The sequence below is a fragment of the Sus scrofa genome, chromosome 7, assembly GCF_054392235.1.
Source record: "Sus scrofa isolate SSC_HxYL_T2T_F1_AM1 chromosome 7, Sscrofa_HxYL_maternal_Yorkshire_Landrace_v2.0, whole genome shotgun sequence".
NCBI lineage: Eukaryota > Metazoa > Chordata > Mammalia > Artiodactyla > Suidae > Sus > Sus scrofa.
In genome coordinates this window covers 58,674,863-58,690,720 of record NC_139389.1, presented here as the reverse complement: position 1 = coordinate 58,690,720, position 15,858 = coordinate 58,674,863, and the positions used below count along the sequence as shown (strand labels likewise).

Genomic DNA, 15,858 nt, shown 5'->3' with positions numbered 1-15,858 from the left:
GTCCAGTTGGGGCCATGCAATCCTGTGTGGGATTTTCCAACATTCCCTCACAAGCCTCCTCTGCGGTCCCACCACCTTGCTGGTGGGCAAGGTCCCTCGTATGTCTGAGCAGAGTGCCCCGAGTTGCAGTTTCTCTGGTTACTAGCACCTGTGTGCGGGAAATTTCCAGAGCCCTCAGCCTTCAATCCTCCAGATGCAAAACATTCCCCTTGTGGCATCATCACTAGCTTCCCCACTTTGTGTCCCGGGCTGCCTGTCTCCAGAATGTGCTAAAGTCTGAGCAAACCCTAAAACAGAAAAGCTCAGGATCCAAGGGTAAGAAAGCCTTCTTGCCAGGGTCTAATGCAGCTGCAGATCCTGCAGTCATGCCATGAACGTCATCCGGCCAACTCTCTCTTCTCGCCAAGAAATCTTCACGGGACTCCAATTTACTTAGATTTCATTCATTCATTCGGTAAGTACTTAACGAGGCCCTATTTTGTGCCAGGCATTGTTTTCTATCAACTTCATGAGTTGATCTCCCAAACCCAGCCAATTCTGAGCACACCATCCCCGGAAACCCAGGGAGGTGATGGTCTTACCAAGATGGAGCTGCCTGTGCTGCCCTGTCTGGCCAGGCGGAAAGGCAGCTTCCTAAGAACTCAATGTTCAGAGTTTCCTCTGTGGTGCAGCAGAAACGAATCCAACTAGGAACCACGAGGTGGCAGATTCAATCCCCGGCCTCACTCAGTGGGTTAAGGATCCATTGTTGCCGTGAGCTGTGGTGTAGGCTGCAGATGCAGCTTGGATCCCGTGTTGCTTTGGCTGCAGTGTAGGCTGGCAGTTACAGCTCCGATTCGACCCCTGGCCTGGGAACCTCCGTATGCTGAGGCTGTGGCCCCAAAAAGCAAAAAAAAAAAAAAAAAAAAAAAAAGATGCACTGCTTCTACACCCATCTGCTCGCAGCAGGTTTAACAGGTTTGAGCACTGGACCAGGAGTCGGAAAACATGCATCTGGTCCAATCCCTGCCACTTAGAAATGAGGTTCCTGGAAAGTCACTTAACATTCCTGTGCCCTGGCTTCTGGATAAAGGAAATGCGGGGATATGAATACCAGTCCTATGGTAGCCAGCTTCTTAAGAGTCCGTGCAAAGGAGCTGATGTGTGAATCAGTGAGATGCTATACAAAGCCAAGAAAAAGGGTGCCTGGGAGAGGCTCAGGTGGATTCTTTCCAGTGGAGAGTTAAAAGTGGACCCGGGCTTCTTGGCTGGGATGTTTGCAGTGTTGGGGTGACTGGTAACATAGTTTGCAGAGGCATCATTTTCTCCGCCTGTTGCCAGCTCTGAAGAAGGTGGCAGCAGCGTCACACACTGTCGTTTTAGGACCTTCTTGCTGACTGTTGATTTGAAGTCCTCCTCAGTGGTGCATCCTTAGTGGTTTGATTTGAGCTGGGGGAGAAGGGGGTCTTCAGAAGCATAAAGAGGTCCTGGGGGTGCCTGGGGCGCACCCTGGCAGTACTCTGGTCCACAAACAGCCTTGCCCCAGGCACTCACGTGATTTATCTGAGCACCCAAGGAGGCTTTCTCCCTACCCCAGCGCCGTGGCCAGCATTGTGTTCATGCACATCACCACCTCCCAGTCCCGATGGAAAAGCCGCTTTCTCCTTCCCCAGCCTGGACCACATTCATCACCTGACTGCTTGATAGGACTCAAAACAATAGACCAACTAGAGGAAACCTCACTGTGCAGACACGCAAGGCTGTGGGGACAGGGATGTGCTCTCTGAATCACATGGCTTGGGTGCCCAGCCCCAGCCGGGCACACCATAAGGTCCTGTGGGGTGGGTCTCAAACTGGGTCACACCCTCATTATCAGACCATGTTCATCTTCAGCATTTCTGTTTAATCTAAAGAGGCGACACAAAATGGCATCACAAAGTTCTTGCCTACTCTGGGGCTTGACAAAATTCAGAATGGGACATGGGACCAAGGATTCTAAGCCCGTTTTTTCTCAGAATAGAGCAGGGAGCTGGCGCCACCTGTGGTGAGGTCACTAAAGGGGGTGGCATCAAGATTAGGATCCCAGGTGAGTTTTTTATTTTATTTTTTTATTTTTTTTATTTTTTTTTGTCTTTTGTTGTTGTTGTTGTTGCTATTTCTTGGGCTGCTCCCGCGGCATATGGAGGTTCCCAGGCTAGGGGTTGAATTGGAGCTGTAGCCACCAGCCTACGCCAGAGCCACAGCAATGCGGGATCCGAGCCGCGTCTGCAACCTACACCACAGCTCACGGCAACGCCGGATCGTTAACCCACTGAGCAAGGGCAGGGACCGAACCCGCAACCTCATGGTTCCTAGTCGGATTCGTTAACCACTGCGCCACGACGGGAACTCCCCAGGTGAGTTTTTTAAGAATTCATGGCCAGGAAGTGGATTCTTAGGTTCCTAGGAGCCTGGAGAAGCTACCAGATGACGTTAACATTTCCCCACCAATATTGGTCTTTCGTAAACTGCTTTTTGTGTGATGTCTGTGCTCCTTGCCATGTCTCCCTTTGCATCCTTATTCATGGGAGCAGGGGCTGGAGCAGGGAAGATACACTGTCCAGGCCTGGTCAAGGGATGCTGGGTGTTGTGAATGCATTTCCTTGTCCTGAACTGGACAAGCAGGCATTAAGTGGTGACTAAACCAAACAGCCCTTCTGTCAGGCACACACAGCTATTTTCCCTACAATGTTCTGTCTGCACTTAAAAGCATCTTGGCCTGTCTGTTAGTCTCTGCCAAACTGATAAGGATGGAGTAGGTACAGGTGGTTGTAGAAGTCCCAATAAAGGACCACAGATAATGAGGGAAACTTAGGGGACATTGGGAGATCACTGTAAGTAAATAAATTGCTCAAAAAAGCCATCAGAACAAGGCAGGCTTGACTAGTGGAGGTGCGAGAATTGTCTCAGGTCATTAGGTGGGGGATGGGATGAGGCCCGCATTCAGATTCAGACCAAGGGCAAGAGTTTGAAGACCGCCCTTCTGCTGATTTAAATACACACTTTACCTGATACGAAGGAGGAGCTACTGTGCCCAGAAAGGAAGAGGAAGGCTTTTCCAACCCCTACTCCCCTAGATGATAAAACTGTAGCCCACTGGATCCTTGGAGCAGAGCTTCCGTGCCTGCCCACTTGCACCTCTCACAAGCATCCTATCCTAATAAATCTGTTTCTTGCCTATCACTTTGTCTCTCACTGAATTCCTTCTGTGCGGAGGCATGAAGAACTGGAACCTCAGTGAGTCCAGACACAGGGTGAGTGATTCTAATTGAAAACTGTGGGTTCAAGTCCCAATCTGGGTTTAAGCTGTGTTGGAGTCCCAGCACGTGGGTTCAAGTCCAAGTCTGTGTTCTGGATGGGTTCAGGCCATTCATGCTGTCAGTTTCAAAACCACAGAAGAAAAGACTTGCCCTCTCCATATCACTTACCAGCTGGACAGGTTGCCTGTTGCCTCAGTAGATGTGGGCCTCAGTGCCCTCATCTATTCAGTGGGACAGTACCATGCTCTGTAGACACAGCTGTGGTTACTAAAGACCGTGTCTGCTTAATGCCAACATGGTACTCGGCACGTGGGAGGTAAATGGCAGCCACTGCATCTTGCCCTCTCAGACTCATGCCAGTCCATCCTGCGGACATGGCTAAGCACACATGGAGTTTCACCTGGACTCCCTTGCTCTGCCACCAGGTACCACCCTTGCTAGGAGCACTTCTCCAACCCAAAGACAAACAGTTTTGTAGGTGTTTTGTGTGATGGATTGTATTTTCCAAAAATAGCCCCAGCCATCTTTCCCTTTTCCCTAAAGCTAGGCAGGCTTGCACCAGCTCTGACTGCTCGAACACAGCAGAAGCGATGGACTTTGGAGGCAAGGTCCTGAAAAGGATGCAGCTCCTCCCTGGCTCTCACACTCTCAGGGGACGCCCAGCCGCTGTGTTGTGAGGAAGCCCAGGACACAGGGAGGGGCCCCCAGCAAGGGTCCCGGCCAAGAGCTCCAGCTGAGCTCCCAGCCAACAGCCAACATCAGCAGCCCCATGTGTGGGTGAGTGACCCTGTGGGTGGTTCCAACCCCTGGCCTTTGAGTTGCTCCAGCTGATGCCATGTGGAGCAGGATGAGTGGTCCCCTCCAGGCCTGCCACCAGTGCAGAGTCATGAGAAAAACAAAGGCTGCTGTTTGGGGTGGGTCATTGCACCATGAGAGGACTTGGAAAATCTGCAAAGCAAAACATGGATTTCCAATCAAATTGAAATAGATCCATTTTATTTACAGCACCACAATATTATCATGAAGCTCTCTCTATACATAGCCTGTAGTCTGTATCAGCCACCCCAGTGTGACTCTGCCGTAACATCTGGGACAACCCTCTTGCTGGGTAGTATCCCAGAAGGTCTGGACCCGGTAGCCACCAGGAAACACACCTATGCTTTCCCCCATCAGGTGGGGTTACAGTGACCCTGAGAATGAGCGGTTGTGGGGAGCTGTGTGCTGTTGGCTTTGGCATCAGCACTGGCACTCGGCCTAGGGGTCTCCAGCCCCTGTGGTCCCCTTGGACTGGAGGCTTTTCCTCCTGATGACAATCGTGACAGGTCCATCAGGCAAGGCCTTGATGATGTTCCAGGCTTCGAACCGTGTGAGGCCCTGCACGGCAGTGCCAGCCAAGTGTAAGATCTCATCTCCTGGCTGGATCGTCTCATTCTGTTCTGAGGCCGCCCCTGAGAAGAGAGAGGACACAATGGGTTCCACTAGTGGCAAGAGAATGAGGAGTTACCCTTGGTCTCTGAGGACCCGGGTCAGCTCAGAAGGGAGCTGGCACCCATCCCTCTGCAGCTTGTTTTGGTGAAGCACCTCCTCAAATGGTGTGCCTTCAAGGATGGCACACTGGGCTCCAGCTCTCTGCGGCCCCTGGGAAAAGTGAGCCCTGTGCTGTCTGCAAAGAAGGGAGGTTGCAGGCGTCTCCAAGCCAGAGCCTGGTTGGGGAGCCATCCACAGGGCCTAGGGGACTCTGGGAACTGAGTGCTCCTCCAAGCTTCCTTGGACACCATCCTAACACCCCACTCCTCTCCATGTGGTCTCTCCACTTCTAATGAGGTCAGCAGGCATTGAGTGGTGTTGGACCAGAGCTGGTGGGATTTTCATGAAACAATCCTCAAGCACTGTTGGCTCTGAATGGCCTGGAGAAGACCCGTGAGTCCAGGTAAAGACATAACCACACACGGCTCCCACTCTTTCAAAGCTACTTGGGGAAAGAATGCTATTTGGCTATTTACCTTGAAAGAAAAGTCTCCCGTCTCTTTGACACAATGATATTCACGGGTATTGAATAAGAGTAAAAAATAATGGTAATGATGATGATGAGAAAAATAGCTAAACTATATTGGGCAATTATATATAGAATAGTCCTTGTGTTTACACCTTGCATTTATGGCAATAATCCTCTGAGGTACCTAGTATTTGTATTCCCTTTTTCCATGGGAGGAAACCAAGGATTCTAATAACTCATACAAGCTTCAAAGCTGCTGAGTGGAGGGGCCTGGATTTGAACCCAGACTTTCTGACTCCAGAACTCACATACCCTGGTACCATATCACCCTGCAGCTCAGAGGTTAATCCCCATGTGAGCAAATGGGACCAAGATGGTGAAGGGACTTGTCCAAGGTCATGCTGCCATTAGTGGCAGAACTGACGCTAGAAGCCAGGTCTCTTGACTTTGAACCCTATGCTCCTTCCAAGCTGACCTTCAAAAGTTAGAATTGTTCCCGGAATTAGAATCAACAAGGATCCCTGGGGAGCCTCCCCCTGAGCCTGGGTCCACTCCCTGGGTTTCAGCAGCTGTAGTATATCTCCTGCTAACAAAACCAGTCTGCAGAAGGGCTTCCAGGGGGACAGGAAGCAGAGCTAGGAGAGCACTTGGGTCTCAGTACTAAGAGCTCTCAGACACACACCTGCACCTCTTTTTACAGATATGGTGCCCCAGGCCTAGAAGGCAATGGTCACTCAGCAAGTTAGAAGCAGAGCTGGGACTAGAACCTGAGCCATGACTCCCTGTCTACACTTCTGTGCTCTGTGACTCCGGGGGTCCAGCTTGAGAAGCAGTGAAGAATCAGGAGTGATTCTCTGTGAGAGTATGGGCCATTCATGATTTTCGCAGGAAAATCCAAGTGATCCCCCACTATGGACTGGCTTGCTCCCCAATCCATGAAGAATAAATCTCAAAGTTTTGATTAAAAGTAGGAGCTGAAGGGCCCAGGAGTAGGGTGAAGTGACTGAGGCCGAGTCGTGCAAGTGAAAAGTCAGACTCTGTATTTAAAACGTGATATCTTGTTCATGATGTATTTGTTTGTTTGTTTATTTGTCTGTTTAGGGCCGCACCCTAGTTCCCAGGCTAGGGGTCCAATCGGAGCTACACCACAGCTCACAGCAACACCAGATCCTTAACCCACTGAGTGAGGCCAGGGATCAAACCTGCTTTCTCATGGATGCTAGCTGGGTTTGTTGCCATTAAGCTGTGACGGGAACACCCTATGACGGGCTTTTTGAATTAATTTTGATGTTTTTAAAATATTGCATTGAAATAGTATGTATGTTGTATGTGTGTTGATGACAGTTTTTTGGTGCCCGCTTCAATTCTGTGCCCAGGAGAGCATCCCACTTGCCTCACCAAGTCCCAGTGCTGCCAAGCTGACCCAAGCCCAGTGCTCGATCACTTACAAACACCGAGAAAAACAGAGGGATTAGGGGATGTCTGAGCCAAAGGGAACAGGTGAAAAAAGAAAGTCGAGTCCTGGAGTTCCCGTCGTGGCGCAGCAGAAACAAATCCAACTAGGAACCATGAGGTTGCGGGTTCGATCCCTGGCCTTGCTCAGTGGGTTAAAGATCCAGCATTTCCGGGAGCTGTTTTGTAGGTGGTGGCAGATGCAGCTTGGATCTGGTGTGGCTGTGGCCCTGGTGTAGGCCGGCAGCTGGAGCTCCGATTAGACCCCTAGCCTGGGAACCCCATATGCCGTGGGTGTGGCCCTAAAAAGACCAAAAAAATAAATAAATAAAGTCATGTCCTTAACTAGGCCTGCCTGCCTTCCCAAAGGGCCTGGGACTGTGAGAAACTGACATGGCCTAGAGGGTGCCCAGAAGCCTTGCGGGGGCCTGGCCTGACACCCGCAGCTGGAGAGAATGACAAGAGGCAGACACACAGCCTACCTCTGAAGATCCTGTTAACCGTCAGAGGCTTGTCTCCGTGCAGGGAGCCCTTCCCTCCTTCCAGGCTGAAGCCCAGCCCCGCAGAGGTCTTCTCCAGGGTCACCGTGCAGACTGTGGCCTCTGCTGCTGAGAAAAACACAGGGGTTTTGTTAGGGACGCCCTCTTCTCCAGCCTACAGACAGGGCACATCACGCAAGCCTGGCTGATGCGGCCAGTGAACTTGGGCCCGTGCACAGATGAACCCAGACACATCTGAGCAGCATGCAAGGCAGCCCTCATGTCACCCAGCAGCTTCCCTCACGTATCTGAAGATGAGAGGGTCCACGGGGCTCCCATCAGGCACAGAGAACTCACTGGAGTCTATGGAGATGTCACTGGCCACAGAGACGGAAGCTGCAGAATCTGTGGAGGAGTTGAGGTCAGGCGAGGCCTCCAGGGTTGGCTTCCTTGTGACAATCACGGCTTGTCTGGGGTCCCGAGCTTGACGCAGGATGGCCAGGGCATCGTTGTGTGTGGCCCCTTTGAGAGACTTGCCGTTGATGGAAAGCACTTCATTGCCCTTCTGAATAGTCCCTTCCTGGGAGGCCAACCCATTAGGGAACACCCTGTGAACCTGAGCAAAGCAAAGACGTCAGGACCCAGGACTCACCATGCTGGATCCAGATTCTTGCTGGAGCAAGATTCAAACCAGTCAGTCAAACCCAGAAGGTACTATATATATACTAGATATCTATATCTATATCTACATATCTATATATATCTCCCAGGAGATTTTATTTACACACACACACACACACACACACACACACACACACAGAGCCTTGGCTTTTTTTAAATTTTAAATGATTTTTATTTTTTCCATTATAGCTGGTTTACAGTGTTCTGTCAGTTTTCTTTTTTTTTTAATTTATTTTATATATATATATTTTTTTGTCTTTTTGCCATTTCTTGGGCCGCTCCCACTGCATATGGAGGTTCCCAGGCTAGGGGTCGAATCGGAGCTGTAGCCACCAGCCTACGCCAGAGCCATAGCAATGCGGGATCCGAGCCACGTCTGCAACCTACACCACAGCTCACGGCAACGCCAGATCCTTAACCCACTGAGCAAGGGCAGGGACCGAACCCGCAACCTCATGGTTCCTAGTCGGATTCGTTAACCACTGCGCCACCACGGGAACGCCCCTGTTCTGTCGGTTTTCAACTGTACAGCAAGGTGACCCAGTCACACATACATGTATGCATTCTTTTTTCTCCCATTACCCTCCCATATTCCGTCATAAGTAACTAGATATATTCCCTGTGCTATACAGCGGGATCTCATTGCTTATCCACTCCAAAGGCAATAATTTGCATCTATTAACCCCAGATTCCCAGTCCATCCCCACTCCCTCCCCCTTGGCAACCACAAGTCTGTTCTCCAAGTCCATGATTTTCTTTTCCGTGGAAAGGTTCATTTGTGCCGTATATTAGATTCCAGATAGAAGTGAAATCCTATGGTATTTGTCTTTGTCTTTCTGACTTATTTCACTTAGTATGAGAGTCTCTACTACTCAGCCATAAAAAAAAGAAAATAATGCCATTTGCAGCAACATGGGTGGAACTAGCGCCTCCCAGGACATTCTTAAGCCAGAGAAAATAAAACTAAATGTGCGCTAGATCAGGGCTGCTGACCAGCATCCCCTCCTTCTCCACCCAAAGCAGAGATCATTAGCAAAAATGGCCCAGTTGACCCTCAGAATCCTTCCCAACATAAGGTCCTAGACTACATCACTACAATCTTAGTTAACATTTGGTAAAAATCTTTTTTTTTTTTTTATGGCCACACCCGCAGCATATGGAAGTTCTCGGGCCAGGAACTGAATCTGAGCCACAGCTGTGGCAACACCACATGAGATCTTTTAGCCCACAGCACTGGGCCAGGGATCAAACCCTCACCTCTGCAGCAACCTGAGCCACTGCAGTCAGATTCTTAGCCCACAGTGCCAGAGTGGGAACTCCTCAGTTAAAATCTTTTGCCATACCTGCTCTGTATCAGCATTTCCAGAGGAATTTTCTCCGAGCACTGATTCTGTGCCATGTAATAGGGATTATATAAGAAAAGACTCTAAAGTCTAAGAAACTTAAGAACATTGGATAAAATACAAGTCTGATAGTGTCTACAGTTTAAAAAATATATTAGAAATGCTACAGTGCGAATTTGCATGATAGCTCTCTAAGGCAGTAACAGTGATCCCCCGGGCCAAGATGGAAAAGAATAAAAAAAAGAATGTGTGTGTGTATATATATACATATATATATATATATCACTTTGCTGTATAGCAGAAATTGGCACAAAACTGTAAATCAACTGTAATTTAAAAATTTTAGGAGTTCCTGTCGTGGCGCAGTGGAAACAAATCCAACTAGGAACCATGAGGTTGTGGGTTCGATCCCTGGCCTTGCTCAGTGGGTTAAGGATCCAGCGTTGTCGTGAGCTGTGGTGTAGTTTGCAGACACGGCTCGGATCTGGTGTTGCTGTAGCTGTGGCATAGGCTAGCTGCTACAGCTCCAATTGGACCCCTAGCCTGGGAACCTCCATATGCCACAGGTGTGGCCCTAAAAGGACAAAAGACCAAAAAAAAAAAATTTTAAATAATAATGCAGTGATTCCCAAAAGTGTCTCAGCAAAGACATCCTTTTTTCACAGAGAAAGTCTCAGGCCCCATCTCCTGCAGAATGCATAATTCCTGCTCCAAGAAGTCTCAACATTTTTAAAGCTCCCTCCTAAAAATTCTGATCATTTAACTCCAGTTAAAAGGGACCATCCTCTGCTCCAGTTCCCTTTGTGAAAAAATATGAGAGATTTTAAAAAATCTTATATCTTTTTATTTTTTCTTTATTTTTTTTTTTAAGGGCCGCACATGCAACATATATAAGTTCCCAGGCTAGGGGTCAAATTGGAGCTACAGCTGCTGGCCTACACCACAGCCACAGCAACGCAAGATCCGAGTCACTCATGGCAACGCCAGATCCTTAACCCACTGAGCGAGGCCAGGGATCGAGCCTGCATCCTCATAGATACAAGTCAGATTGTTACCACTGAGCCACAACAGAACTCTCCCTTGGGCTTTTTAATGATGTGAGTTCTAATGCGCTTCACTGAGAGGATCGAGTGACAGCGTGCCGGGTGGTCCCCTCACTGTGCTAACTGTGGCTTGACTACTGTCATCTGAACGAGGCTCTTTGTTTCTCTAAACTGTTTCTGTGTTGGGAAAATTCTGTTAGGTGGTCAGATGAGGTCAGGGTCCCCAGGCTGTAAGATCCCAGTAGGAAGCAGAGTCTCTGCTCTGCTTCTCAGTCGCTCCGCTCTAAAGGAAGCATACGTGCCAGCACGTGCCCATCCTGAGCTGTGGGAAAGATCTGTTGAACATGGCAGGGAGTTCCCAGCTTGCTCTTGGTCAAGGATAGGGCTCAACGTTAGTTCTCCTTTATGACTCTGGGAAGGAACAGAAGCATTCAAACACGGAAGGAGAATGGAGAAGTGTGGTGTGTGGTGCATTCAATCAGCCAAGGGATAGTGCTTCCTTCGGGTTTTTGAGTGGGGGCAGTGTCTCCAAGATGGCAGCCAAGAGAGGTGCAGAAAAGTCCCTGCTCAAGGGCAGACCCGCAGACCCAAAGTACTGTTCCCACAGACAAGCTCTCTTTCTTCTCATCAAACAGAAAGCAAACGGCACCATCAGGAGCCTCTTTATGATGCTCTATTATGTGCTTGGTGACAGAAATAGGTCCTCGTTGGTTTTATGTGCTTTTTTTTTTTTGCTGCAGAGAGCTAGCTTGCAAAGAAGGAAGTTGGTCACACACGACTGGCTCTGAAATAACCAATAGGAGCAGGCCAAGTTACCACTGCTAGGGGCTATGGTGTGTGTAATGCTCGCTGCTGCTCTGAGCTGGAGGGTTGGTTTTCAGCTGGGCGAGGAAGTTCAGATGTGCCCACATGAAGGATATACTGAATGTTATGTGAGACAGCGCAGCCATGGGGTGACAACATTGCACGCAGCTTGGAGGGATGGAGCAGCCATGTCTCGGCTCGGTCCATGAGGATGGGATGACCAGAAACCACTTGAGTCAGGTGCAAGTGACCTCAAGAGCGGGCAGAGGGCGCCAGCCAATGCTGATCAGACTGTGTGGGCCAGGAAAACAGGGCCCATAGGAAAGGATGCAGGTGACCCAGAGCTGCTGCCTGACCTACTCTTACCCTCGGCTCTAGCCAGTCCTGAGAGAACAGAGGGGGCTGGACCACGAGACCTGAAGCCTCAGGTGACTCTGTGAACAGGGACAGAAACTGCTTCCTGTTCTTTCCAGCACAGCCCCGCTGCCCTCAACCAACCATCAAATCCACTCGCAACTGTTCATGGTAATATCCTCAATCCCCAAGTGGGCAAAACCAGGAAAATAGCCTCCTTTGCAAGACCTGCCTTCCCAAAGCCTCTTTCTTTCCAGGTGAGGCCCCTTTCCATTCAGGTGTGCTGTGCTACGTTTCATGGCCAGGTCTTCGATCCTGACTGTAAAGCTTTCCGTAAAGGCCCCTGTGGTCATAAGTCATTCTTCTCTAAATGTTGGTGACTAACCACTGGTTCCTATTTCCAAAAGAGATGACATTAAATAAAATTTGCCGTGCACTTTTTTTCTATTGTGTCGTTGTCGTTGAGGTGAAATTCACATAATGTTCAGTTGACCATTTGAAAGTGTACAATGCAGTGACACTGAGTGGGTCTGAATTTTTTTTTTTTTTTTTGTCTTTTGTCTTTTTAGGGCCGCACCCGCAGCATATAGAAGTTCCCAGGCTAGGGGTTGAATTGGAACTACAGCTGCTAGCCTATACCACAGCCACAGCAATGCCAGATCTGAGCTGCCTCTGCAACCTACACCACAGCTCACGACCACAGCAGATCCTTAATCCACTGAGCAAGGCCAGGGATTGAACCCACATGTTCATGGATACTAGTCGGGTTCGTTAACCACTGAGCCGCAATGGGAACTCCACGAGTTTGGATTTTTAAAACATCCCTCCAGAACTTTCAGAAATGCAGGCATAACGGCTTTGATCTGAAGAAATTGATTCAATAATTCCTGAGTGAGGCTGCCACCCTCGTCATTTTTCTTTAAAGTGCCACAAATGATTTGGATTTATTTTGGTAATTTAAAGGTGTCTTGTGTACTTAGAAACCTTTTTCTAAAATTAAAGATCGTGACGAGGGTATGGAGTTTCCACTGTGGCTAGTGGAAATGAATCTGACCAGCATCCATGATGATGTAGGTTCCATCCCTGGCCTCACTCAGTGGGTTAAGGATCTGGTGTTGCCATGAGCCGTGCTGCCTTCGATCTGGTGTGGCTGTGGCTATGGCTGTGGTGTATGCTGGCAGCTACAACTGATTGGACCCCTAGCCTGGGAACCTCCACATACCACAAGTGCAGCCCTAAAAAAAGACAAAAAAAAAAAAAAAAAAAGATCATGACAAGGGTTGACAACAGGAGTGACATGTAGATGGCAGTTACTATGTTCTTGAAATGGACCCCAAGATCCTGCCCTAACCTCCTGCCCAGTGGGCCTGGGATCATGCATTCCTTGGCCCCTTCCCAAGCCATTGCTGCTGGCCCCGACGAGCCACCCCAGCTGGGCCACTCACCGTGATCACCTTGTTTTCCAGATCTGCTCCTCCTGCCAAGCTGAACCCAAGGCCAGCCCCTTCCTCCTTGTGCAAGATGGTGACATGGATGCTGTCTAATTGCTGCAGAAGGAAATACATGTATTAACAACCATTTTACTGTAACAGTCTGAACAATTTAACAAGTGTTTTGACATCAGGCTGATCTGATCTCAAACCCCAGCTCGGCCATGAGACCGGTTACCTCACACTCATTTCATCATTTGTGATGAGAAGACTATACTTTCTGGAGTCATGAGATACTCAGAAGAAAAAAAAAATGTGTGTACAGCAGCAAGCAGAGTTGTTCTCCTCTCCTGTTCATTCCATCCACACCCACATTGGTACGGACAGAGCTGGGCGCTGCTAAATCTGCTGGAGATCTTAGCGAGTGGTCAGTGTGGGATGAGATGAGGTCAGCACTGTTCTGCAGAAGCTGGCTGTGCCCTCTCTCCCCCAGCTGCTCCATGGGGCACAGCAGCAGCAAGAAGGAACCCAGCAGACTCCTCGCCCCAGAACACACACACACACACACATACACCAGGTACACACAGTACTTCCCAGCCTGGATGTGGGCTCACCTGGAGCCAGATCATCCCTCTGCAGTGTCTAAAGTCAGACACCCTCATTCTGGTCTTGATGGGGGTAGGGGTGGGTCTCAAACTCATATGCATTCAGGGCCCCAGCAGATCACTTAAAAGAGTAAAATGGGCAGATGTTAGACATGGAGCAGCGGGGACTGCAGAGAATGGCAGGGCACATGTCTCGCTCAAAAGGACCTGCTGCTACTTAGAAATGCAGACCCAGGGCTACCAGATTGTTCCCTTTCTGAAAAGAGAGAAGCCAGAAATCCAGGTTTGGATTCCAGTTTTATAATATTGAGAATGTAATAATTTGCAAAAGTCCCCATGCAGACCAAATAAAATATACCTGCAGGCTCCCGGGGCCACCAGGAACAAGCTTGTGTCAAAGAATTCACTTGCTTGGGCACCGCCAGAGCCTCTGCCACGCGGCTGGCTTAGTGATCTTTTGATCTGGAGTCCCCAGGATCCAGGAGGGATGAAGGGGTGAATGGACCTCACTGCCTCACACTCTACCCTAGCACTGGCCCAACCCCCCCAACTTTTACCCAGTGCAAATACTCTCCGAGGAACGCAGCAGGCAGGACAGCTCTTTCTATTTTAACATGACACTTTTATCCCTGTTATTTTGTTTGAATCAGGCCCTGGGGGTGATGGTTCCAGTGCACAGGTGATGAGTGGGAGCCCCAGAGGAGGAATTCTGGCCCAAGGCATCTTGTGTTCTTCAAGCTCACCCACACCCTCGACCTAGGGAACACAAGCTATGATGCCCCCTTTTATCCTCTCATCCCAGTCTGGATGCTTCCAGTGAAAAAACACCTAAATGTCATCGACAGATGAATGGATTCAGAAGATGTCATATATGTACACAATGGAATACTTCTCAGCCATAAAAAGAGAATAAAATAATGCCATTTGCAGCAACATGGATGCAACCAGAGAGTCTCATCCTAAATGAAGTAAGTCAGAAAGAGAAAGACAAATACCGTATGATATCACTTATAGGTGGAATCGAAACTATGGCACACATTAACCTACTTACAGAACAGAAACAAACTCCTAGGCATGGAGGACAGACTTGTGGTTGTTGCCAGGGGTGGGGGAGTGGGTTGGACCGGGAATTTGGGGTTAGTAGATGCAAACTCTTGCCTCTGGAGTGGCTAAGCAATGAGGTGCTGCTGTTCAGTACAGGAAACTATATCCAATCATTTGTGGTAGAACATGATGGAAGATAATATGAGAAAAGGAATGTAGATATGTATATATATATATATATATATATATATATATATATATATATACATATGACTGGGTCACTTTGCTGTACAGCAGAAATTGGCAGAACATTGTAAATCCACTATACTTTAATTAAAACTTTTTAAAAATAAATTAAAAATTGCTATGCAAAAAAGAAAGAAAGAAGGAGAAAAAGCCTTCGTGGACCCAGGGCAGCCCAGGCGGGTGCAGGCCCATGAGCCCGTGTTCACCCGGGCTGAACGGGCCCCAGCTCTGCCTCACCACTTCCTCTCCACACACCTTTGGGTCGTGCTCAGAAAGCAGAGGGGAAGCGGGACTTTCAGAATGACTTAACTGGAGCATGGCGAGCCCTGGGATTCGTCACCTCTCGGTGTGCAGGGCAAGTCTTGAGGCAACAGCTCAGAAGTTACAAGGGACAGTTCTCCCACGCTGCATCTCCCTGGAGATGCACGCCAGGCAGGCGGCCCATAGGGCGTGGAAAAAGCACTAAACGTGGAGATGGAAAACCCAGGCTCTGCAGCCTTGAACCTCAACTTTCTCATTCGAAAATGGTCAAAAATATACGTCAGTGATTGAAAGCACTTCATAAGCTACAAAGCTCCCGGCTCTAGAAGGTCTTACTGTGGTCCCTCAATAAAGCACCCCTCTGCCCCTGGAGCAGGACACAACTGGGGCTGGCGTCAGCCCCTAGGAGCTGCCTTCTCAACCTCAGGGGGGCTGGGGCTACATGAGCTGCTTCCCCCCAGCCCAGCCCATGTGAGGTGACCACATTGCTCATAGCAAGGCCTTTGCCTCTGTCGGTGCTTCTAAGAGAAACCTAACTTTTTTTTTTTTAACCTCATCCAAGGCATGTGAAAGTCCCAGGGCCAGGGATCAAAGCTGAGCCACAGCAGTGACAACAGCTGGATCCTTAACCTGCTGAGCCACCAGGGAACTCCAAGGGAAGCCTACCTTTAATGTCGCCTCATCCAGATCCTTCACTTCCTCTATGAGCTTCTTCAACTCCTCGGAGCTCAGCAGGGAGATAACTGACTGGCCAGACTGAAGGGTGCAGTGGTCCCAGTCGTCGGCCTCCGTGGGCTCACTGAGACCCTCTGTGTATTCTCTCAGCTCCGAAAGGCTGTCAC

General features: G+C 49.2%; 1 protein-coding gene across 5 annotated transcripts in view; it reads right to left on the bottom strand.

Annotated features, from left to right (window-relative positions):
• Window positions 1-4,245: 4,245 nt before the first annotated feature.
• IL16 (interleukin 16) overlaps window positions 4,246-15,858 on the bottom strand; it is a 160,721-nt gene continuing 149,108 nt past the window's right edge. For 3 of the 5 annotated variants that reach the window (XM_084966695.1, XM_084966696.1, XM_084966697.1), the window contains 5 exons: window positions 15,683-15,851; window positions 12,876-12,977; window positions 7,563-7,821; window positions 7,209-7,331; window positions 4,258-4,726 (listed from right to left, as the gene is read on the bottom strand). In XM_084966695.1, the coding sequence (XP_084822821.1) occupies window positions 4,533-4,726; window positions 7,209-7,331; window positions 7,563-7,821; window positions 12,876-12,977; window positions 15,683-15,851 (847 nt within the window). In that variant the 3' untranslated portion in view covers window positions 4,258-4,532. 5 annotated transcript variants of the gene reach the window in all.